Source organism: Eschrichtius robustus, chromosome 9, assembly GCF_028021215.1.
Source record: "Eschrichtius robustus isolate mEscRob2 chromosome 9, mEscRob2.pri, whole genome shotgun sequence".
Lineage (NCBI taxonomy): Eukaryota > Metazoa > Chordata > Mammalia > Artiodactyla > Eschrichtiidae > Eschrichtius > Eschrichtius robustus.
Window position 1 is genome coordinate 33,292,917 of NC_090832.1, and position 25,076 is coordinate 33,317,992.

At 38.8% G+C, this 25,076-nt stretch overlaps 1 protein-coding gene and 1 non-coding gene across 4 annotated transcripts in view; both read left to right on the forward strand.

The window, feature by feature from the left end:
* The window catches only part of ARHGAP18 (Rho GTPase activating protein 18), a 191,471-nt gene that overhangs the window by 42,272 nt on the left and 124,123 nt on the right, over positions 1-25,076 (forward strand). For 2 of the 3 annotated variants that reach the window (XM_068551298.1, XM_068551299.1), the window contains exon 1: positions 19,056-19,230. The exons of the other annotated variant lie outside the window; for it this stretch is intronic. In XM_068551298.1, the coding sequence (XP_068407399.1) occupies positions 19,118-19,230 (113 nt within the window). In that variant the 5' untranslated portion in view covers positions 19,056-19,117. Of the gene's footprint in view, positions 1-19,055; positions 19,231-25,076 lie in introns of those variants that run through there. 3 annotated transcript variants of the gene reach the window in all.
* On the forward strand, positions 10,134-10,266 carry LOC137769772 (small nucleolar RNA SNORA18). Its single transcript, XR_011075083.1, has one exon. It is a non-coding gene; the product is annotated as a small nucleolar RNA SNORA18 (small nucleolar RNA).

Below are 25,076 nucleotides of genomic sequence, written 5' to 3' on the forward strand. Positions count from 1 at the left end.
TAATATTCCATTGTATATATGTACCACATCTTCTTAATCCATTCGCCTGTCGATGGGCATTTAGGTTGCTTCCATGACCTGCCTACTGTAAATAGTGCTGCAATGAACATTGGGGTGCATGTGTCTTTTTGAATGATGGTTTTCTCTGGGTATATGCCCAGTAGTGGGATTGCTAGATCATATGGTAATTCTATTTTTAGTTCTTTAAGAACCTCCATACTGTTCTCCATAGTGGCTGTATCAATTTACATTCCCACCAACAGTGCAAGAGGGTTCCCTTTTCTCCACACCCTCTCCAGCATTTGTTGTTTGTAGATTTTCTGGTGATACCCATTCTAACTGGTGTGAGGTGATACCTGATTGTAGTTTTGATTTGCATTTTCTCTAATAATTAGTGATGTTGAGCAGCTTTTCCTGTGCTTCTTGGCCATCTGTATGTCTTCTTTGGAGAAATGTCTATTTAGGTTTTCTGCCCATTTTTGGATTGGGTTGTTTGTTTCTTTAATATTGAGCTGCATGAGCTGTTTATATATTTTGGAGATTAATCCTTTGTCCGTTGATTCGTTTGCAAATATTTTCTCCCATTCTGAGGGTTGTCTTTTTGTCTTGTTTATGGTTTCCTTTGCTGTGCAAAAGCTTTGAAGTTTCATTAGGTCCCATTTGTTTATTTTTGTTTTTATTTCCATTACTCTAGGAGGTGGATCAAAAAAGATCTTGCTGTGATTTATGTCAAAGAGTGTTCTTCCTATGTTTTCCTCTAAGAGTTTTATAGTGTCCGGTCTTACATTTAGGTCTCTAATCCATTTTGAGTTTATTTTTGTGTATGGTGTTAGGGAGTGTTCTAATTTCATTCTTTTACATGTAGCTGTCCAGTTTTCCCAGCATCACTTCTTGAAGAGACGGTCTTTTCTCCATGGTCTATCTTTGCCTCCTTTGTCATAGATTAGTTGACCATAGGTGCGTGGGTTAATCTCTGGGCTTTCTATCTTGTTCCATTGATCTATGTTTCTGTTTTTGTGCCAGTACCATATTGTCTTGATTACTGTAGCTTTGCAGTATAGTCTGAAGTCAGGGAGTCTGATTCCTCCAGCTCCGTTTCTTTCCCTCAAGACTGCTTTCGCTCTTCGGGGTCTTTTGTGTCTCCATACAAATTTTAAGATGATTTGTTCTAGTTGTGTAAAAAATGCCATTGGTAATTTGATAGGGATTGCATTGAATCTGTAGATTGCTTTGGGTAGTAGAGTCATTTTCACAATGTTGATTCTTCCCATCCAAGAACATGGTATATCTCTCCATCTGTTGGTATCATCTTTAATTTCTTTCATCAGTGTCTTATAGTTTTCTGCATACAGGTCTTCTGTCTCCCTAGGTAGGTTTATACCTAGGTATGTTATTCTTTTTGTTGCAATGGTAAATGGGAGTGTTTCCATAATTTCTCTTTCAGATTTTTCATCATTAGTGTATAGGAATGCAAGAGATTTCTGTGCATTAATTTTGTATCCTGCAACTTTACCAAATTCATTGACTAGCTCTAGCAGTTTTCTGGTGGCATTTTTAGGATTCTCTATGTATAGTATCATGTCATCTGCAAACAGTGACAGCTTTACTTCTTCTTTTCCAATTTGTATTCCTTTTATTTCTTTTTCTTCTCTGATTGCCGTGGCTAGGACTTCCAGAACTATGTTGAATAATAGTGGTGAGAGTGGACATCCTTGTCTCGTTCCTGATCCTAGAGGAAATGCTTTCAGTTTTTCACCATTGAGAATGATGTTTGCTGTGGGTTTGTCGTATATGGCCTTTATTATGTTGAGGTAGGTTCCTTCTATGCCCACTCTCTGGAGAGTTTTTATCATTAATGCGTGTTGACTTTTGTCAAAAGCTTTTTCTGCATCTATTGAGATGATCATATGGTTTTTATTCTTCAATTTGTTAATATGGTGTACCACATTGATTGATTGTGTATACTGAAGAATCTGTGCATTTCTGGGATAAATCCCACTTGATCATGTTGTATGATCCTTTTAATGTGTTGTTGGATTCTGTTTGCTAGTATTTTGTTGAGGATTTTTGCATCTATATTCATCAGGGATATTGGTCTGTAATTTTCTTTTTTTGTAGTATCTTTGTCTGGTTTTGGTGTCAGGGTGATGGTGGCCTGATAGAATGAGTTTGGGGGTGTTCCTTCCTCTGCACTTTTTTGGAAGAGTTTGAGAAGGATGGGTGTTAGCTCTTCTCTAAATGTTTGATAGAATTCACCTGTGAAGCCATCTGGTCCTGGACTTTTGTTTGTTGGAAGATTTTTAATCACAGTTTCAATTTCATTCCTTGTGATTGGTCTGTTCATATTTTCTGTTTCTTCCTGGTTCAGTCTTGGAAGGTTATACCTTTCTAAGCATTTGTCCATTTCTTCCAGGTTGTCCATTTTATTGGTATAGAGTTGCTTGTAGTAGTCTCTTAGGATGCTTTGTATTTCTGCAGTGTCTGTTGTAACTTCTCCTTTTTCATTTCTAATTTTATTGATTTGAGTCCTCTCCCTCTTTTCCTTGATGAGTCTGGCTAATGGTTTATCAATTTTGTTTATCTTCTCAAAGAACCAGCTTTTAGTTTTATTGATCTTTGCTATTGTTTTCTTTGTTTCTATTTCATTTATTTCTGCTCTGATCTTTATGATTTCTTTCCTTCTGCTAACTTTGGGTTTTGTTTGTTCTTCTTTTTCTAGTTCCTTTAGGTGTAAGGTTAGATTGTTTATTTGAGATTTTTCTTGTTTCTTTAGGTAGGCTTGTATAGCTATAAACCTCCCTCTTAGAACTGCTTTTGCTGCATCTCATAGGTTTTGGATCGTTGTGTTTTCATTGTCATTTGTCTCTAGGTATTTTTTGATTTCCTCTTTGATTTCTTCAGTGATCTCTTGGTTATTTAGTAACGTATTGTTTAGCCTCCATGTGTTTGTGTTTTTTACGTTTTGTTTCCTGTAATTCATTTCTAATCTCATAACGTTGTGGTCAGAAAAGATGCTTGATATGATTTCAATTTTCTTAAACTTGCTGAGGCTTGATTTGTGACCCAAGATGTGATCTATCCTGGAGAATGTTCCGTGCACACTTGAGAAGAAAGTGTACTGCTGTTTTTGGATGGAATGTCCTATAAATATCAATTAAATCTGTCTGGTCTGTTGTGTCATTGAAAGCTTCTGTTTCCTTATTTATTTTCATTTTGGATGATCTGTCCATTGGTGTAAGTGAGGTGTTAAAGTCCCCCACTATTATTGTGTTACTGTTGATTTCCTCTTTTACAGATGTTAGCAGTTGCCTTATGTATTGAGGTGCTCCTATGTTGGGTGCATATATATTTATAATTGTTATATCTTCTTGGATTCATCCCTTGATCAGTACATAATGTCCTTCCTTGTCTCTTGTAACATTCTTTATTTTAAAGTGTCTTTTATCTGATATGAGTATTGCTACTGCAGCTTTCTTTTGATTTCCATTTGCATGGAGTATCTTTTTCCATCCCCTGACTTTCAGTCTGAATGTGTCCCTAGGTCTGAAGTGGGTCTCTTGTAGACAGCATGTATATGGGTCTTGTTTTTGTATCCATTCAGCACACCTGTGTCTTTTGGTTGGAGTATTTAATCCATTCATGTTTAAGGTAATTATTGTTATGTATGTTCCTATGACCATTTTCTTAATTGTTTTGGGTTTGTTTTTGTAGGTCCGTTTCTTCTCTTGTGTTTCCCACTTAGAGAAGTTCCTTTAGCATTTGTTGTAGAGCTGGTTTGGTGGTGCTGAATTCTCTTAGCTTTTGCTTGTCTGTAAAGCTTTTGATTTCTCCATTGAATCTGAATGAGATCCTTGCTGGGTAGAGTAATCTTGGTTGTAGGTTCTTCCCTTTCATCAATTTAAGTATATCATGCCGCTCCCTTCTGGCTTGTAGAGTTTCTGCTGAGAAATTAGCTGTTAACCTTATGGGAGTTCCCTTTTATGTTATTTGTCATTTTTCCCTTGCTGCTTTCAATAATTTTTCTTTGTCTTTAATTTTTGCCAATTTGATTAATATGTGTCTCAGTGTGTTTCTCCTTGGGTGTATCCTGTATGCGACTTGCTGTGCTTCCTGGACTTGGGTGGCTATTTCCTTTCCCACGGTAGGGAAGTTTTCGACTATAATCTCTTCAAATATTTTCTCTGGTCCTTTCTCTCTCTCTTCTCCTTCTGGGACCCCTATAATGCGAATGTTGTTGCGTTTAATGTTGTCCCAGAGGTCTCTTAGGCTGTCTTCATTTCTTTTCATTCTTTTTTCTTTATTCTGTTCCGCAGTAGTGAATTCCACCCTTCTGTCTTACAGGTCACTTATCTGTTCTTCTGCCTCAGTTATCCTGCTATTGATTCCTTCTAGTGTAGTTTTGATTTCAGTTATTGTATTGTTCATCTCTGTTTGTTTGTTCTTTAATTCTTCTAGGTCTTTGTTAAACATTTCTTGCATCTTCTTGATCTTTGCCTCCATTCTTTTTCCGAGGTCCTGGATCATCTTCACTATCATTATTCTGAATTCTTTTTCTGGAAGGTTGCCTATCTCCACTTCATTTAGTTGTTTTTCTGGGGTTTTATCTTTTTCCTTCATCTGGTACATAGCCCTCTGCCTTTTCATCTTGTCTGTCTTTCTGTGAATGTGGTTTTTGTTCCACAGGCTGCAGGACTGTGCCATGAGTGATCTTTTAGGGCCAATCTAGTGACCCTCACATTAATTCAGGAAGTGAATAGTTAAGAGAGAATTCCACAACTATCAAAAGGTAGTTAGTTAGATTAAAAAAAAATGAAATCTTTCCATTTGCAACAACATGGATGAACCTGGAGGGCATTATTCTAAGTGAAATAAGTCAGACAGAGAAAGACCAATACTGTATGTTATCATTTTTATGACAACATCTAAGAAACCAAACAAACATATATAACGAAACAGAAATAGGCTCACAGATACAGAGAACAAAATAGTGGTTGCCAGAGGAGAGAGGGAGTAGAGGGAGGGGTGATAAAATAGGTGAAGGGGATTAAGAGGAACAAACTACTAGTTATAAAATAGATGAGTCACAAGGTTGTAATGTACAGCACAGGAAATATAGCCAATATTTTATCATAACTTTGGTGTGTAATCTATCAAAATATTGAATCACTATGTTGTATACCTGAAACTAATATAATATTGTAAGTCAACTATACTTCAATTTTAAAAAAAGGTAGTTAGGAATTTTCTTCTTATATTAATTAATTTAAAGTTTGCTGTGTCAATTAACAGGACAGGTAATTGGCTTTGGTGTTAAGAAGGGAATGACTGTGTTTCTACCCAAAATCTGTCAGGCTACAATAAGTTCACTGGCTGGTATGAAACAGAAATCTGAAAGGAAGTAAACCATGTCTGGGACTTCCCTGGCAGTCCAGCGGTTAGCACTCAGCCCTTTCACTGTGGTGGCCTGGGTTCAATCCTTGGTTGGGGAAATACGTTTTGCAAGCCGCACAGTGCAGCCAAAAAAAAAAAAAAAAAAGAAGAAGTAAGCCATGTCCTTGTCATATTACCTAGGGCACATCAGGTGGTTGCCAGGACTTCCCTGGGTGTTCATTCACACTCCTAGAGAACATGGAACCTTGTTCCAACAGGACTGACTCAGTGACAATGCTGGGGTGTGGGTCAACCAAAAGACGATCCCAGAGCCTTTCCAGGAGCCCAAAGACCAAACCAGGAACATGATAGGTGTAGGAGGTGACATGCAAAGTCTGGAAGACTCCAGGGCAGGCTGGGGCAGGTCCCAGTTAAACCATGACCCTTTGCAAGGACTTCTGTGCCACTCTGAAAGGCCACAAGTCTTCTTTTAAAAGATGAAGAAGGATAAACAGATAACTCTGACTCTAATTTCTTTATTTGGTTTTCATATTGAAGTTGGGAGCTTTGCATTTGAAGTCAGTCATTTGTAAGAGAGACAAGAGGTAACCACTGCAAGTAACCAGGCTTTGTGTTCTGCAGAAGAGACTGAGGACTTGTCTCTGGAAAAACTGACTACTCCCTGCTTTGTGTTACCTCCTGCCTTTGCAGTCTTCTGTCCTCATACCCAGAGCACGCACTTGATTGATATTTTTGTTGTTGTTGTTAACATTGATATTTTCTGGTAAAACGTTTGGTGACTTGATTGTTAGTTTTTGATAACATGGCCTTGAGAGTTGCGGCAGTGTTAAGCACATAGTAGTTAAATGAATAGGTAATTTATTGACTGAATAAATGTATCAGTATCATTAAAGTTTTGAAATACTTGGCGAATCTTAAAAGAATCAAATTTGTGACCTTTTTGGTGAAATTTAAAAAATGGTTCTATGAAATTGGGTCATTTGTAAAGATGTGGATGGACCTAGAGACTGTCATACAGAGTGAAGTAAGCCAGAAAGAGAAAAACAAATATCGTATATTAACGCATATAGGTGGAATCTAGAAAAATGGTACAGATAAACCAGTTTACAAGGCAGAAATAGACACACAGATGTAGAGAACAAATGTATGGACACCAAGAGGGGAAAGTGGGCCGGGGGCAGGGGGTCGGTGGTGGGGGGCAGTGGTGGGATTAAAAAAAAAAAAAAAAAAAGAAAAATGGTTCTACTTGGTCGTTCTATTTCTGTACTTTATTCTAAGCTGTATATTTGTTTCATTTCATTCACATTTGAACATCTCTGAAATTCTGATGCAACTTACAATTGGTGGTTTTCATAATATTATTGGCAGTATTTTTCTTTACTAGTGGTTTGCAAAATAACGAATGATGAATCTAAAAAAGAATATGTTTCTTAGATTCGGTAAACTATAAAAATAATATATAAACTCATCTTAATAATGCATGTGCTGCCATATGCTCAAGATAGAATAATGGAAAAATGGGAAGAGCATGGATTTTATGTCAAAGGAATTTTGTGAATCCTGGCTTTGCCTTTTTTAAAAATCTGAGCAAAGAGTTTGCCCTGACATGAATCTTTGAGTTGCAGTGTTCTCATCTGTGCGATGGGAGTAATGCGTTCATATTAGGGTTCTGTGCTAAATATATATTCAATGAGCAAATTCAGCAAATTTTTCCTTTTTTCTCTCAACCTCCTCACCAGCTTATTTGTGCTTTAGAACATCCCTGTCAGGTAGGAATATGTAACTTCCATTTAACTGGTTCAGAGACACAGGCTTAGCAGCATGAGTGAGTTAAAAGAAAGACCTCCCTGGAGCCTTTGATTTCCCACTATCCCTCAGTGCTCCATCAGACTTCTTACAGGTGACTATCCACATAGGTGAGAGCTTAGCTACTTTTTTGATAAATTTCCTTAGACAGCCTGTGTAACAGTTTTACACAATACCTTAATAACAATATCACACACTACTTCCTTTTTGGAAAGGATTTTACCTCTTGCCCTCATCCTGTAAACAAGGATGGGCCTCTATTTAAAGAAGAGGAAAAGGAAGAGGGAAAAGGATATTATATCACCTGGCCTAGCAATTTTTGAGCCAGATGTTTTCCTCATCTCATTGTTCACAGAAAATTGGTTCAAGACGGTATAAACCACATATGCAAAAATTCTGTGATTCATAAATTAATTCACAGTATTCTTTTGTTTGGATAGAGCAAACCTATGAGGATAGATTGAAATTAAAGATCAGTACTAGAACCTCAGGACTTGGTGTAAAACCCAAAGCAAGTTATCAGGACTGTACTGTGATAGACCAATAGACTAATAGCCAATGGATATTAGATCTTCAGGCCTTAAAGATCCAGGGTGGAATCACTGGTAGGTGCTGTGGAAATTGCTTTTATATTTTCTCAGTTTGGTCTGAAAAATTTCAATTATAAGATTTTTTTTTTTAGCCTCAGCATTTCTTTTTCTGTTTGGTAATCACATTTTTAATTACACTGCAAATGGATCAAATAACAAGGAAATTGACTTAGTTCAGTGATAAAATGTTATCAGACCTAAATGGAAAGAATGTTGTGAGTGCCTTTTGTTTGAAATCGCAGTCAGGTTTCTCAGTGAGCCTAGCCTGCTTCCAGACTCTACCAAGGACTAGCTCTGTGACTTGGGACACAGCTCTGATGCATCTTAAACCTTTAGTGCCCCTGTGTATAAGATGGCAGATTAAGAGAGAACATATCTGAAAGGGCCTAACAAGTACCTGAAACTTGATAGTTGCTCAGAAAATTCACCTTTCCCATCTTTCTTCTTCTCTTCCTTTTTAATCCCTCACTCTTAATTGAAAACTTTCATTGTCTGAAACAGTTTTGAAGTTTAACACATCTAAGTGGACTCCGATTGTGGAAGTTGGGCATCCTTGAGAAATGGGCAAATGCTGCTACTCACCAATGAGGCAGGCACAGGAAATACCCTTGGGGCAACCAGTTCTTTTGCAGGACAGCTGGCTAGAGACCCAAAACTTTTCCTCACCTCCCAGCTGCCACCAGGTACTTCATAATCGCATGTTGCCCAAGGCCTTCCTGCTGTGGGGACATGTCAGACCTGTCCTCTAAACAACTTTGTTTTTAACCATTTGTATCTAACATCTAGTCTCCATTCATCTAGATTAGAACCCATAGGGTAATTTGGGACCCCTTCCTCTTCCATTCCCACTTCCATGTAGCCACCGGTTCCTGATTCTACTGCTGCAGTGTCTGTGCATTGCCACTGCTATAGGTGGCACGGGTTAAGAAAGAAGATGAAGAACAGATAGGTCTGCCACTGCTGTAATACTACAGCACCCTCCTAACTGATAAGCTCTACTATAATGACCTAGTGGATCTCTCTCTCCATCTTTTTCCTCCCATCCCTGCTATTTACAGCTACCATAATGTTCTTCCTTCTAGTATAGGTGATTTCGTTGCTCTCTCAGTAACCTTTGATTAATCCCCACTGCCTATGGGATATAGACTAACTAGTTGCAAGGTACTGGAAGTCCCTAAACATCTGGTAGGAATTTATATTTTTTTATGTTTAGTCTTCTTATCCTGTCTCCCTTTTCCCATTTGCATTCTTCACAGCACTTTGGCTATGAACACACCTTTACTTTGTACAAGCAGTCATCCAGGACCTGTGCCTTCGCTTCTTTTGTTCTCTCTCCTTGTAAAAAGCCATGTTTTAACCCACCCTAATTCAAGACCTAATGGGTTGTTATTACTTGATGTGTGTTTAATACTATTTTCTTTGATTGTAAAATAATCAATGTTTAATACAGAAAGCTTGGGGGAAAATTACATGTGCACATTAGTTGTGCCCTCTTCTTTGAAACCTTAATAGATCTTGGAATTATTTACCTCCTATGAGTTGTTCCCTTAGCATTTGGGTATGCTTTATTTTTGCATTTCCTATACAGTACACATTTGTCCATCCTAGCTAAAAATGAACTCCTGGGGGCTGGGTTGTATCTGACTCATTTATACCTCTCTTAGGTTATCTATTTGAAGGCAGCCGGTGGCTATGCAATATAACCCTGCATGTGACTTTAGTGGTGAAACCATGGGCTGTTGCAGAATTATATTTCTTTTAGAGGCAGGCCTGCTAGTCCTCTTCAAAGTACCCCAGCAGGCCATTGCTGGTGTCTAGTACCTGCTCTTGGGACATTTGAGGAGTCTCTGTTGGGCTCATTTTGTGCCTCTAGTTCACATGGAGGTGGTAGAATGTCTGCTCTGGACTAAAACGTTTGAAAAAGTCTTTTTAAGTGTTTGATGGAACCTCTATCAAGTTTCTTTTTATTATCCTCTAATATATGAATGCTTATAACAGACTGCATGGCAGTCTCTCTTGAAAGAAGACAACTCCTAGAGGGCTCTAACCATTTCGCTTTGTTTTCTCTAAGTGTTTACTTGTTCACCACAGCTTTATTTTGATGATCTTTGCAAGTATTACTTTTGAGAGGGGCAGACTGGCAGTAAGGAGAATTCTGATACATGTCTCATTTTTGTTACCAAAATGTGACTCTGTTGCCTCGACTTGAGTGCTTGATAACTTACAGTGGTAGAAATTTCAATAACATCACAGAGTGCGATTTAAACTCAAGTCTTGGAAGGTTATATTCAGCTTCTGGAAAAATTAAAAAAAATTACTTCTGTTTAAGAGGAAGAGGCAGTGTGATATAGGGTGTGTTAGAAAGAATAACCTTTTCTGTAAACCTACATCGTTGGAAACGCCTCATAGATTAACTGTGTGGTTTCCTTTACTCGTAGAACTACGTGTTAGATCTGTGGGAAAGAACTACAAGACAGAGCTGCCAAACTATGGAAACTATGAAAAACCTAACAAACTTTTTATCTTAGGTATTGGCATATCCCAATGATCTGTACTGTTTCTAGGGTGTGATGGCTTAGGAGTGAATATGATTTGAACCTAATACATTTTTAGAGGGTGTCAAATTCAGAACCAGGCAGATCCATCGCCTGACCCTAAACATGGTCCTAAAGTAAATCGCTTGAGGAAATTGGATCCCAAAGATTACAGGTGGGGAATTTTGAAGTGTGTCCATATTTCATTGGAGATCAAAGAAGCCTAACTAAAAGAATTGTGGGCTGACTCACACGATAACTTCTTTTTGAAAGGGCTATTTTATCTTGAAGATTATGAGTTTGGAGGAACTAAGGTGATTGACAGTGGAAAGAATCAGAACATGTGAAATTCCTTTAAAATTTATTGACTTAAATAACTTTGTGTTACACATAATTAAAAAAAAACCTTTACACTTTGTGCAAAAAAAAAAAAAAAAAAAAAAGAATAACCTACCTTTGTCACACTCTCTTCCTGCGTTTCTTCTGGCATGCGAATTTGTGATACAAGCTGTTCTTCATGAATATATGCAGTCTACAGTGTTTGTGGGCATTTGATGTATATGTAAAATGTATTGTGACATACTTGGAGGGGTGATGACTGGAGGGAATTTTATTATATGTATTGTTACTTATTAATCCATACCTGCAGGAATGTGACATATCTAATATTAAACATATAATTTCACTATCGGGAAAGAAAGAATATGTATCGTACATACTTTTAAAGGAAAATACAAAAATGAAATATAGTTAGCAGGAAGACAGGTTGATGATGGAAAATAATGTATTTTCTACTTTATGTAGTGGAATTCAAATTTTTTCACTATTTGAATTGTAGAGAACCTTCTGGATTTTGGGGGGTGGGCAGGTGGGATAGAAATTTTAAAGACATTATTTAGGAGTGATTCACAAGAACCAGATGTCAGTTCTTATAATCGACATTTTGATTGAGCCAGGAGAACTGTGTGTTGAGGCAGTGTCTGAACTTGAGCAGTTTATACTGTAAGAAAGTACATATTCTGGTGGCAGGATATGGCGTTTTCCTCAATTGTTAGAGTCCTGAGTCTGTAACCATCTGCCTGACAGCTTTTGCCTAACCTTTTGTTCCATAGCAGCTGCTTTTATAACAGAAGTAGTTTGTAGTAGCTATAGATAACCTCTGGACAACCTCAACAGTGTAATTTTTAGTCTGTTTTAAAATTTCAGAAAGCCCAAATCCCCATGATTATAGCTATGTTCTTTGAGCCTTTGTAACAAGTCAGCTAGCCAAATTATTAAATAGAATGAAGGCAAATAACTCTCTTAGATATTTTCAGAGCATATTTCAGGAGCACAAACAATTTGGGGCTAGGATATTATGTGAGTAGCGCTTTCTCAATTAGCATTTGGATGAAAATCATTTATAGTAATGTCTAGAGCAATGGTTCTTCATCTTTTCTGGAGGCATATTGAGAATTCTGGAGGCATATGGACTCTGGTTCCAAAAAAAAAAAATCAGTATACACAATTATACTACAGTTGTTTTAAATAATTTACTTATTTCATTGGAAATTTATTCTTTCACAGCAAAATAAATTTCCAATGAAAGAAGCAAATTATAACCAACAAAGCAAATTCATTAAACCCAATGAAGTCAGTATATTATACTATAATTTTGCAGAGACAGAATGCTTTATTTCAATGATTCTAGATTGCATTAAGTGTAAAACAAATCAAGTTAATAGTTTTTTTTTTTTTGGAAATAAATGTCACCATATAAAAAGTCTGATTTCAAGGTAATACTAATTTTAAAAATGTTAAAATCTGTTTCTTAAAATTGAGAGAATATGGTCTAAACTTTTTTAACCAGGAACTATGACTCACTTATTTGAAAAAAAAAATTAATGGTTATTTCCAAAAAGCAAAAACAAAATCGCGACTGGTCAAACAAGAGACAAAGCAAATTCTTCCCAAAATAAATTTTAATAAAAAGGCTGTTTTTCTACAAAGTAATGTACATAATTTCTTTTATATATAATTCCTTTGATTTTATTTTGATAACAATTCCTGAAAACTCCGGTTCTCAAAGACATGTGGTAGCAGCATAGAAAATCAGAATTCATGTAACTTGCTTTGCTGGACACAGGCCTGTGTCAATACAGGCCTATCAAGAATTCTCTGAGACCCTGAGTTGAAGTCGTGTTAGAAAGTGAAGAATTGTTAACTCTCTGATTCATCTGAGTAGAAGCAACTTGAAAAAGAGTTCTCCTGAGATTTTTGCTTGTAGAGAAATTGAGAAGTTGTTGTCCTTCTCTATATCAGCATTCAATTATGGCATTCAAAAATTTGTCTAGTATTTCAATTTCTGACTCTGTGGACATGGTAGCTACTTGTGCAAAACAGCTCTGCTTGTTCTACAGCTTTAAAAATGAAAATATTTGCTATTCAACTGACCAGAAGTAATTACTTTTAAATGAGCCAAACTCCCTGATTAAATTCCTCTATGAGATTATCTTGAGGGTTTTCTTAAAAACAAAAAAAAAAACAAAGAAAAACTTCCCCATGAAATACAGTCAAACATATCTAGACATTGTTTGGAAAACTAGTGAAGCCCTGTGTAATCAAAAGGATGGTAATATTTTTCTATTATTTCTTGACACCACCTTTTGAAAAGTTAGTGGGCAATGTCCATGCTCTGGTGATGTGGACAATTTACATGGTTCTAGAATAGTTTTTGCCACCAGTGTGTGCACATGTAGAGAGCACTAATCCATATTGACATATGAATCTAATTTCTTCACCCCAGAAAGCAAAACCAGGGGTGTTGCCCAACATTCTATGTGCTCCTTCTGTAAACTGATCAGTAGGACTTTTTTTTCCAGTAAAATTATGCTTTACCATTTTTGGAGATATTTCTAACCTTAGAAATTTCCCAAAGGGCTTACAAAATAGAAAATTCTTCTTTGATAGCATCTGTCTGTGCAGTTTTAGCAAGTATTTTGGTCAATAAAGAGAATATAACTACTCCAGGACCTACTCTAAAACTTTAAGAAATAAAATTAAAACTTAGTAATTTTAGTTAATAAAAACTAAAACTTCAATAGAACTATAGTGCTTTCCTTAGATATTCAGCTTCCCTAAGTCTTCCCCAATCATTATGACTTCTTTTACTTGACAAGGAGATAAACATTCTTTGTAATCTACTTCAGTACAAGGCTTTTGTACTGGGGCAAGTCTAAGTACTGCTATACTTCTAGATATTTCAAATTGTCTTGTTAATAAGCAAAATACTACGTTTCCAGAATGTACCTACCTCCAGAATACACTTCACTCTTCTTGACTTGGTGCTCCTAAATGCAAGTGTTCACAACACGGGCCCCATTGTATTCAGCAATGAAGAGAAAACCAAAGGAAAGTTTAGGGTCATTGCTTTTACTTATCGTGGCTAATTTCCAATTGAGGCTAGTTTTGATGTGAGGTGGATTTACCATGAAGCTAAATGAAGTTAAACCTCCAGTCTTGCTCTTGCAAACCCCCTTCCAAAGCCCCGTGTCTAAGAAATTCTATGATTTTAGGGCCTATAAACCTAGATCTGTCTTTGCCTTAAAAAAATTATTTAATTAAAAGATAAAGGATGTTTACAATCATAATGGCCAGAGGACTTTCATTTCTATCAGTGGAAACAATTTTAGATATAGCATAATGGTGATGACCTTGTACAGTAGGATGTATACTGTGTCTCAGTCCTCTAGTAATTTGACATAAAAAAGAAGTTTCAAAGTACCAGGAAAAAACTAATATGTTTGAGTCTGCCTGAATGTTCATCGCCACAGCATTGCATTTACATCAGTATTCCATTTGGTTAAACACTTCACATGTGCTGTAGATTATTTTACCTGATTAATTAGCCATGTGGACTTTTTCATAAACAAAATAGAGTCAGTTCCAGGACACCTGTGACCTTTACAGTGTTTAAGCGCACAGTCTCAATGGTCATATAAACTCAGGTTTACACGTCCTAGTTCTGCCACCTGCTAGTGGGGTGACCTCACATTCCTCATCTCTAAAGTGGGCAGAATTCTAATATTTCTCTCTCAGGCTTGTTGTGACAATTAAATGAGAGACTCTGTGTACCACGTCTAGCAAAGAGCAAGCATTCGAACGTTAGGTAGTATTATTTATTGGTAGTAAACTCTTAACTGTAGGATCTTTTCCAGATGTTTGCCAAGAAGCCTAAATTAGCCTCTGGCAATAGCAGTTAGAAATCATTCCAGGCATGGCTAGTATTTTCTCCCTGGAGGAATAGTTAAGAAAATAACTTTGAGAATAATGCAGAAATTTTTAGCGCTGTCCAGAGAGAGGGAAAAGGCTTTTTCCTTGTTGCTCCAGAGACAGAATTAGTAATAATGAAGGCAATTTCCAAGGGAGTAAGTTTACATTCTGTGTACAGAATAATTCTCCGTCACAGCTCCTTATTACAGAATTGGCTTACTTGCAAGCTCACAGAATTATTCCTACAAAAGCTTGATATAACATCAGGTAGGAGGTATTAGAACACTCCCTCTTCATTAGTTAATGCTGCTGTATGATAGGTTTTATCACCTATGTAAAACTTTAACTTCACAGTTGATGATTAAGTTATTCAAGTTCTTGTTATACTATTGTAAGTTGAGTTTAGCTTTGCCGATTGAAAGGTCAGTTTTCACATTGCACTGTGTCCCTATACAGGCTTCCAATGATCTTACAGTGTTTGAGTATAAACATTCTCCTTAGTTAATTCCATTTAAAGTGACAGAAACCAATTAAGAAAATTATTAGATAAATATGTTCATCTGTTGCAGTTTTGGTACCCTGCAAATATAATTCCATACTACTAAGTAGGCTCCTAAATCAAAATATGAAAACCAGTTAATACATTCTTCAATACTACTAGCTCTGAGGCTAAGAATTTTTTTTTTTTCATTATTTTTGAACATGGCTGTCAAATTATCTGAGGCTGCAGTGCTATCTCCACCCTATTTTTAACAACGGATTTGGGTATGTAAATTACAGCTTCCTTTTTCCTCCCTAGGTCATCCAGTTAGTCCCATTTGAAGGGAATGAATGAAATGAATGTTTAAACTGTCTTGATGTTGTTAATTACTTTGTGAGATGTTTCATAACAGGAAAGTCTTTGGCATGCAGTGAGTAGCTTGGAATATTAACATCTTCAAGGACGTTAGGTTCTCAGTGTTTGTTTAAAGTGGTTGCAGAAGAGAGTAAAATAATACCTTTTTTTTTTGTTTTTTTCATAAAATGTATCTCTATGAGGAAGGGTATGAGGGACAGACTAGCTAATTCTTGGTAGGGTTTTAGGTTTGAAACAGGAGTAGCCTTTCAAGAAACCATTTAAAAAAAATAAATTTATATATTTAATTTATTTTTGGCTGCATTGGGTTTTCGTCGCTGCGCGTGGGCTTTATCTAGTTGCAGCAAGCGGGGGCTGCTCTTCGTTGCAGTGCACAGGCTTCTCATTGCAGTGGCTTCTCTTGTTGCGGAGCGTGGGCTCTAGGCGCACGGGCTTCAGTAGTTGTGGTGCGCGGGCTCAGTAGTTGTGACTCGCGGGCTCTAGAGCGCAGGCTCAGTAGTTGTGGCGCACGGACTTAGTTGCACCGCGGCATGTGGGATCCTTCCGGACCAGGGCTCGAACCCATGTCCCCTGCATTGGCAGGCGGACTCTTAACCACTGTGCCACCAGGGAAGCCCCTCAAGAAAGCATTATGGTAGTAAGGTTTGCGGCTGCGGTGGTCATAAGAAAATTCTGAAAGTGGTTTTTCATCTATTGAATACTTGAGCCTATATTTGAAGCTAAGTACACCAGGATACAAGCCTGCCAGCTGTCTCCCTGTGACAGGCAACATTCTCAGACCAGTAACAACTGGGCTTATTAGGAGGAAAGGAGGAGGAGTCCAGAGGATTTCCATGTACCTGAAAGTTAAATTAGCAGGATTCAAATTTTATGTACCAAGCTATGTAAATCAATTTGTGCCACATTTTATTTTATGCCTCACAAAAATTAAAAAGCTTGGCTACTATGAACCCAAATACTACTTTGAGCTAGTAAAATAGTTTCATTTTGATTTATACATTGTGATTTATTTGTTATTAAACAGATGGAGAGACTATAGTCAGGCAAAAATATAACTTAATCATCATTTTGGCTAAGACTGGACAAAAGCTCCCTGTATCATAAATTGTCTCATGAGAGCTGGCAGCGCTCATGGCTGTCAGTGGGCACGTGTGACACTGACTGAGGATATAGCAAAGGAAGAAGAAAAAATAGAAAAATAAAGAAGATAAAAAGGAGGTCCAGGGAAGTAAGGGAAAGGATGGTGTGGGATGAAGAGAAAAACAGAGAAGTAAAGAGTTTTTAAAAGCTAGAGTGTATGGCCTACCAATAATTGTAGAAGGTAGTGATTCTTGGTTTTTGTTTTTGTTTTTTAAATCTCAGAGCAGCTACGTAAAAAAGAAGGGTGAATGTGGGAGCATTAATCATTTTTCCACATAAAGACATTAAAAAGAAATCATACACTCCAGTCAACTTACCTTTTGCCTCTCTTCCTGTGCTTTTCATCTTGCCTGAACTGGTAAACATCGCATCATAGGATCATACTGGTAGGTCCGTGAGGATCACTTGTCTGATATTACCAATTTAACTAAAAAAAAAAATTACTGTACTTTCTAAGGACACATTAAATTCATTCAGTTCTTTACCAATCAGTATTCACTGAACAGCCGCTATGTGGAAGGTAAGTTAGATGTGGAAGGCCCAGAAAGGAATGACAGGGGGGCCAGAGGGAATGGTGTCTGGCAGAAGAGATGGAGAGACTTGTGTGGGTAAGGCAGCAAGAATGTTCAGTACTGTACACAAAGGTTTGGAACTGGTTCTGTTAGCAATGGGGAACCAGTGGAAGTTTTATGGGGAGACATCAGTAGGGCTGTGCTTGGGTGTGCTAATAATGTGCCATATAATTTAGAGGAGGAAGCAAGAAAATGAGTTAAAGCGTTGTTGTAAGATTGGAGTTAAGATCTAATTACAGGGTACAGAGAGGATTTAGGTAGCGGGGACAGAAAGGAGACAATGGGTAGAGCCCAGTGGAGGTATTAGTTGATATGCAAAGGTTGACCAACTACTTGTGGAGTGGGGAGGGAGGAAGCTGTAATAAACTCTTTTTTAGGAAGACTTGTAAATGGGAGTTCACAGCAGATACCAAAGAGGATTTTAAAAAATAATAATAATTTTTTGATACTTTAAGAGTGTGTAAGTATGAATAAAGTATTTATCTCTCATGATCATTTTAAATAATAAAAGAAGTACAAACAGTATATTTATGGAATGATGAAGTTGAAAACTTATTTATGAGGAAGTTTAGATACAAATACTGATAGACCGTAAAAACCAACCACAAAAACCACTTCCATTCAGGCTACTAGATATATAGAGGAGCGTAGAATTTTTTAGAGGAGAAAGGACAGAAACATCTCTTATATTTTTCATAACTTTTGCGCTTGTTTCCTTATCTGCAGGACAAAGAACAGGATGGTGGTTAAAAAGAATGGAATTTAGCCTAGAATTCTGGGCAAATCTAGCTTCTGGCACAGAACAATTGTGTTATCTTAGACAAGGTACTTAATCTGCCCCTCAGCCTCACTTTCCTGCAGATGAGAATGATACCCATGTTATAAGGTGTGTTTGTGTGTGAGAGAAACAGACAGAGGGGGGAGGGGGAGAGGAAGGAGGAGGAAGAGGGAGGGAGGAAGAGAGAGAGAGAGAGAACTGAACTGAATTGAATGAGATAATACATGTAAAACACCTGTCACAAAGAGAGCCTGGCATATAGTAAGTGCTCAACAAATAATAGTAAGTACTTTTTTTTTTTTTTAAATTCTCTGCAGTGCCATTTAACAGTTTTGGTAGATGGGTCTCTTTTTGGTACTGAAGGGTATTTTGTTAAAACAAAAGGTAAACTTGGCGTTGGCTATGTGAAAGAAGATGGTATTCTAGGTACACATCTTTTTTATGAAGACATTTTAGACTCGACACAACAGGTAGCCTTTCTCTCTCTTTTTTTTAAAAATATTTATTTATTTAGGCTGTGCCGGGTCTTCCTTGGGGAGAGCCGGCTTAGTTGTGGTATGTGGGATCTTAGTTCCCTGACCAGGGATTGAACCTGGGCCCCCGGCCTTGGGAGCTCGGGGTCCTAACCACTGGACCGCCAGGGAAGTCCCCAGGAAGCCTTTCTTGTCACCTGTATGGCACAGTTTTGCTGGGCATGTTGATTGGGTTTTGCTATGGTTAATTTTAACGCTGACCTTGAAGGGGCTAAGAAGAGCCCTTACTCCCGTTGCATGAAGTAGCAGAAATTATCAGATGGAAACAGGAATTACGAAGGGAAAAAAAGGCTCTGCAGTAATTCATTGTTTCCTAACCAAGACGGCTTGTGCTTACAACGTTGAGAGGCGGCTACAACGTGGCCGTTTAATCAGATCAGAATAACGCGGGAGTGGGAGCAACTAGTACCCCCGCCACCCCCCACCCCTTAACTGCAGCCTCTCGGACTGGGGTTGTCCCCGGGCTGCGGCCACGCTCTGAGTCACCCGTCTTCCCCTTGGAGAGTCAGCGGCCCAGCTCCGGAGAGGCCCCGCCCCTCACTTGTGAATCGCTGGCCTTGGTGGGAGGAGCCGGCCGATGCTAATGAGCCGAGTTGCCGGGAGAGCCAGGAACTTCTTTCCCCTCCTCTGTGTCAGAATCGCAGAAATTATGCCCCTTCTCTCACCATGAGCTGGCTCTCCAGTTCCCAGGGAGTTGTTCTCACTGCCTACCACCCCAGCGGCAAGGACCAGGCCCTGGGGGGGAACCATGGCAAGGGAGGGGAGGAAGCCACCACGAGGTAAGCCCGGGCACCCGAAAGCTAGAGAACAAAACAAAGCCCTCTTACCTGCTCCGGGGAAAAAAGTGACAGGGAAGTTAGTGTGGGGAGAAAGGAATCAAAAGCCACAGGTCGCGCCTAACCTCGTGCAGCAGCAGAAATCTTTGGCTGGGGTTTTCTGTACTTTGCACCTCACCTAATCCTGAAACCGCCTCTACGATGACTGGTGAAGACGGATAGGAAGGAACTGGGGCGATGGCTGTCAGGCTCCTTGCTCAGCAGGTGCATTTGCAAATGCTGAAAGATCAAATAACTATATTTGAAACACTTCCTGTGAGTTGGAATTCTTGAATGGGCTCAAGGCCCAGCCACTGGAACTGCTGCTTGGGAACGGCGCCAACAAGCAGGAGGGCTGTTCGCTGTATTCTACAATCTGCTGTTGTTACATTGTGATTCTTTTCCCCCTTCTTCTGGCTGAAAGCAAACTTCTTAGGCAGAAAGCCCAAGACACTGGCCTGGGGCAGTAGATTTCACATTCTTCGGCGTATGTAGATTGTTTTGTTGGTGGGGGAGCTTTCAAAAAGGTTTTGTCAGGAAGTAGTACTCTGCTGCTAGAGTGACCTGTGGTTAATGTTAAATCACTTTATAGGCAGACAGGGCGAATGTTCTATAGACCACTGAGGCGCAAAGAGTACCGTCTATCTGTGTACTTTGTTCTGTTTTTCCAAGCCTTTACCACCCCCCCCCCTTCCTTTCCTTAATGACCTTCTCACTGGCTGAACATTTTTACCTCCTGTCTTAGATGTAAATTGTAAATATTGGCCTAGAAACTTGCAAACAGCAAATGCTAACCTAATAGGGTAGGATACTAAATTAGTTATCAGTAAGCACATTTCCTCCTTGATGCTTAATGTGATAATAAAACTTTCTTTGTTCTTTTGTGACTTATGCTTATGCCTTAAGCTGGAATAATGCCTTCTTTCATTTGTTTTAAAATCCCCAGATGTGGAGGAGGGGAATAAAAATCAAAGGAATGGCTGTAATACTCTGCGCTAGATTCCCAGGCTGACCAGAATTTTTCCTCACATTGCAACCACCATATGTATTCCATTGACTTAATTCATTTCCAAAGATAAAAGGGATTTGCTGCTTGTGCTTTGGATGTGTTATCATTTTATTTTGTGTGAGAGGTCATAAAGTGTTTTCATCCATTTTTTCTGTAGCACACTAACGAGATAGTAACCTTTCAGCAGTAAGCAGACTGCAACGCCAACCCCTTACTGTCTGTAACTTGGACTCCACTTGACGGTCAAAACTGCCAGAAACTGTGCAGACTTAGCACATTCTCCAGAGACTTTACTCTGGGATGGCCTGAGGATCTGAGCTGAATTTTGGATCTTGATTGTGAGAGTGAAAAGAACCTTAGGGACTTTGAGTCCTGACCTCTCATTTTTACCTTGAGGACTCAAACCCAGGGATTAGACTGCTGCAAGGTCTCTTGTCGTGGGGCTTTGCCTGGGGCTGCATATTGAGACATGGAGCCTTTATCCGATGTTTGCAGTTTTGCAGCCTGTTGTGGGTGGCCTATACTTGAGTGGGTTGAGAGAACAAAAGAGAGGAACAGGGCATTCTTAACCTTGTCCAGAGCAGAATCATTCTCAACCTAGGCTAGCGCAAAATCGAGAGGGTGTAGGGTGGGCAGCTGCTCATACGGCAAGCGCACTCCAGGGAGTGGTAGCGCCAGACCTGTTCCCAAGTGTCTCCCCCACTGGCTGCCATATTGCTTGCCCATACTGGCCCCAAATTCCTACCACTGAATTAGAGTCCTAGGCTGGAGAAGATGGGAGCCTTGGTTTGAGGGCTGGCGGGGGGAAGGAGAGAAAAGGGACAGTCTTTATTGGCTTTTACCCTTAAGCATGGAATCATTTATCAGATAAGCTTAGTGTTTCTTTGGGAGGCACCTTCTGTAGCCTGGAGAGGTTGAGGTATTGCTATTGGGGCGGAAGGGGGTTGGTGGTGGGAGGAGGGATTTGAGGGTGGGATGGGATCAGGAGCCATCCTTTAAAGATGGTGGTGAGGGAGTGGGGCACAGGGCTTCGGCTCTGGCCCGAGGTTGTCGGCTTGTACTTGAAGCATTGGCAAGCTGCCCCGACGTGCAAGTTTGGTGGTTGATGCCTATTTTAAAAAGCTCTTCAAAAGTCAAAACCAAAACAAAACAAACAAACAAACTGTGAAAAAGAGACAAAAGTTAGACTCTTGTGTTCCCATCCACATATTTAGCAGTTGTTGAAGGGAGCACAGAAGTCTAATTTGGCTTATTACAAGACTTTGTCTCCTAAATAATATGCACTTTGATGAACTACTTAATCAAATGTTTAGTTCAGTAAGATGAGCTCATGTATATGCCATTTGATAAGTATAAATGATTATGTATATGATTTAGGATATTTATAGAAAGCATTTGAGTTTTAGCCCTATGTTACCAGGTCCTTTTTTTTTTTATTGTTGTTTTGGTCTTTGGGGAAGCTGGGATAGTAGGGAATTAATATTTTTGTAAGTTATCTGTTAGTCTAAAATTCCCTCCATTCCATTCCATTCCATTCCATTCCATTCCATTCCATTCCATTATCCCTCTTTATCAGGACACATTCATTGGATACCTGATTAAGGAATTCTTCCTACTCATAGTTAGACCCTCTCAAATATTTACAGAATTCTGTTTTCAATTTTTTTTGTTATATTTCTTCTTGAAAACATTAGGATTTGAAGAAATATGCTAACATTAGTTGTTCTGACTGACTTGTGCATAGTCAAATGTTTCCAGAAGAAACCACTTTTTATGAGTAGCTATACTTATAAGACTTTATTTACTTGTTAATTTTCAAGTAGGTTTCTTAACGTTGACTTTTCAAAGCAGTTTTTCAAAGAATACTGCATTTTGTCTATTCTTACTGTTTTCCCTTGACTTTCCCGTCATTTTAAGAAAAACTATTCTGTTTGCTTCGTATCAGTTTTTGCTAATATTTGATAAATATTAACGTCAGATGGTATTTTTCTTCTTATTAAACCTTTTAACTCTAGTTTCGTCTGAGATATTTTTATGTCTTCTATGAGTAAATGGATAGCATTCATCATGTAAGATCTTGTTTTGTTGACCCCATTTGCCATTGGTGTTGGGCAAGCAGAACCCAGAGGCACTAGGTCATGATGACATAAAGCCTGAAAATCTGGGTTCGGGGGCCAGCCTGCGTGGGGTCACATCCCGACTGACTCTCCCACTCATTCTCAGTGTGGCCTTGGAAGGGTTATTTAAATCTCTACCTGTAAATTGAACTTCATATTAGTGTTCACTTCACTGAGAGGATTAAGTGGCATGATCCATGTAAAGCCCGTAGAACAGTGCCTGGTTTATGGCCAGCTGCTGCTTGCTTTCACACTAGATACAGAAAAGGAAAGAACTTATCGAGCTTTGTGGCATGTAACGTATGTTTCCTCATTTCAGAAGCATTTTCACAAATACCGTTTTGTCACGTGTTAAGACAAAACGGCATGATCCTTATGCTTAACTAAAAATGGCATAACTGAAAATTAACCATTACGTAAAAGTTCAGGCCTGGAAGAGGGCTGCCATCTTCTCGTGTCTTTCTTTTACGTGAATTTACAGCATTGAAAAAAAACCTATGTACTGTATCATGAGTTCTTTCCTTCTGAATTTGTGTGTTATCTGAAATCATATATATTTTTGGTGAAGGTAGGGTGGCGAAGAGTTGTTATATTGCAGTTATGTCATAAGTGAACGACTGTTTCTCTTTATTTTTCCTAGCCTTATCATTGAAGGCATGATTCCTCATTCTAATTTTGCAGGAGTTAGTGACCAAATGCATTTTTAACCTGTCCATGTGGATAATTGTTTTCTAGATCAATCTAGTCCTCCATGTGCTGGCATAAGAGTACTTTCTAAAAACTGATTTTCTTTATTGTGTCGTTTAGAAGCCCTGTTCATAATTTTCTCTTGAATTGTTAAAAGACACACCCAGTATTCTAACTGGGAAGGTCTTACCTTTATTTAGAGTTATGTGATATTTGCCTTTTAACCGCCCTCATCTGTGAGGCATGTGATTTTTGTGGGCCTGTTTAAAGTTATCTTCATGGGACTTATATTATGTGTATGCCTTTCAAATATAAGGATTTATAAATCTCAAGAACCCACCTTCTTAAAAAAAAACTAAAAAAACCTGCTGAAAACTTTCCTTGCCTTCCACGGTCCCCTTACTTCTTTCATCGTCCACCTTTGTTTTTCTTTTCTAACAGGGGCTAGTGCTTGTTTGAAGGTTTATGATTGCTCTTTTGGTGTTTAAGTTCTTAGTATCTGTCTTGTTTTTGAGAGTGTTGCAGCATAACGAACTCACAAAGATTGATGCGTTTAACAACGCACATGATGGCTTCTGGATTGCCTGGTAATTAGGCCTAAAGAGTTTTTAATAATTGGCCCACCAAAATGAATTATTTTTTTCTCTTGTTTTCAAATTCCTCATTATCTGTACACCTGAGTATCATTTACAGGTTAGAAAAAGGACCCAGCATCCTAGAGGCCAAGGCCACACTTGTGTCAACTGGAAGTTCCCTGTGCTCCATGGTCATGGATCTGTGAGGTCTCACTCCCTTTGGTGGCCTTTGCTCTCCTACATCTTCTTGATTTGAATGCTGCCCACAGGTCCTGAGAAGCCTCTCTACTTGTCACCCTAGTGGTGTCCCTGTGAGAGGGCTTGGAACAGCAGAAACTTGAGGCCTCCAGGCTGTTGCTTGGGTGGTGATGGGGTAGAGGCTGGGGGTGGGCGGAGATAGCAGCGTGGTCTCCAAGCTTGGTTTGGGGAAGAGGGTGTGCTAGGCGGGGTGTGATGCCAGTCCTTTCCTGAACTCTCTCCTTTAGGAGATTACTGTCCGGACCTAAACCTTTCATTTCATACAAATACTCCGAGATGAAATGGTTTGTTGTCAAAGTTTTAGTCAGTATTGATCTTTAATGACTTTGTTTTACTTTTGATAAGAGGAGACAGAAAATAAGAAGTTTTCTTATTTGAGGAGAGTGGGGATAAGTAAAGGTGTTGGGGGTGGATTAGGGCAGAGGGAGCAGAAAGGATGATGTCTGGATAATTCTGAAGACACATTCTTTTGACTTCTGTGTTCGTTGCTGTGAGCTGGCCAAGTTTATCCCTTTTTTTGCAAGAAGTAAACAGAAACCATGGAGATCTGTGTGGCCAGTTACTGCATCTGGAGTCTTTTCTCTACTCAAGCCCACTAAGTATCTGAATTTTTGTGTCGGAAAAAATTGTGAAACGTCATCCCCTTGACACATGCTCTTTCGGTAGTTGCTTTTGCAAAGAACACTTGTGTCTTTAGGGAAAATGAGGTTTATTGCAGGCATCTGGGTCATAAGGAAAAGACCATATCCCCTGTCTTCTTCCCTCAGGACTGGTCACATGGCATGTTGCTCTCTTTTGGGGACTCTATTCTTTTCTGTCCACTGGCTTTATAATCTCCTTATTTCGAGCTTGAGTTTGGCTCTCAACGGATGCCCCACCCTTGTTGCCCTCTATCATCTTACATCTCATAGCAAACGGGCGGACTAATTTCAAATTTTTGAAAGGGGATCAGGTTTGCCCAGTTAATTTTTTTGAGCTGTCCCAGGAAGCCTATGATTTGACCATTTGGGGTCTTTTTAGAGAAGCAGATTCTGTAGGCGGGGCAGTTTCCCTCCAAAGGCAATGTGGCGTCTTTGCTAAGCTGTTCAGAACTTTATTTGATTCCTCATCTATGAAATGAGTGTAATAATGCTCGGCTTCACAAGATTAATTTTAAAGATCAAA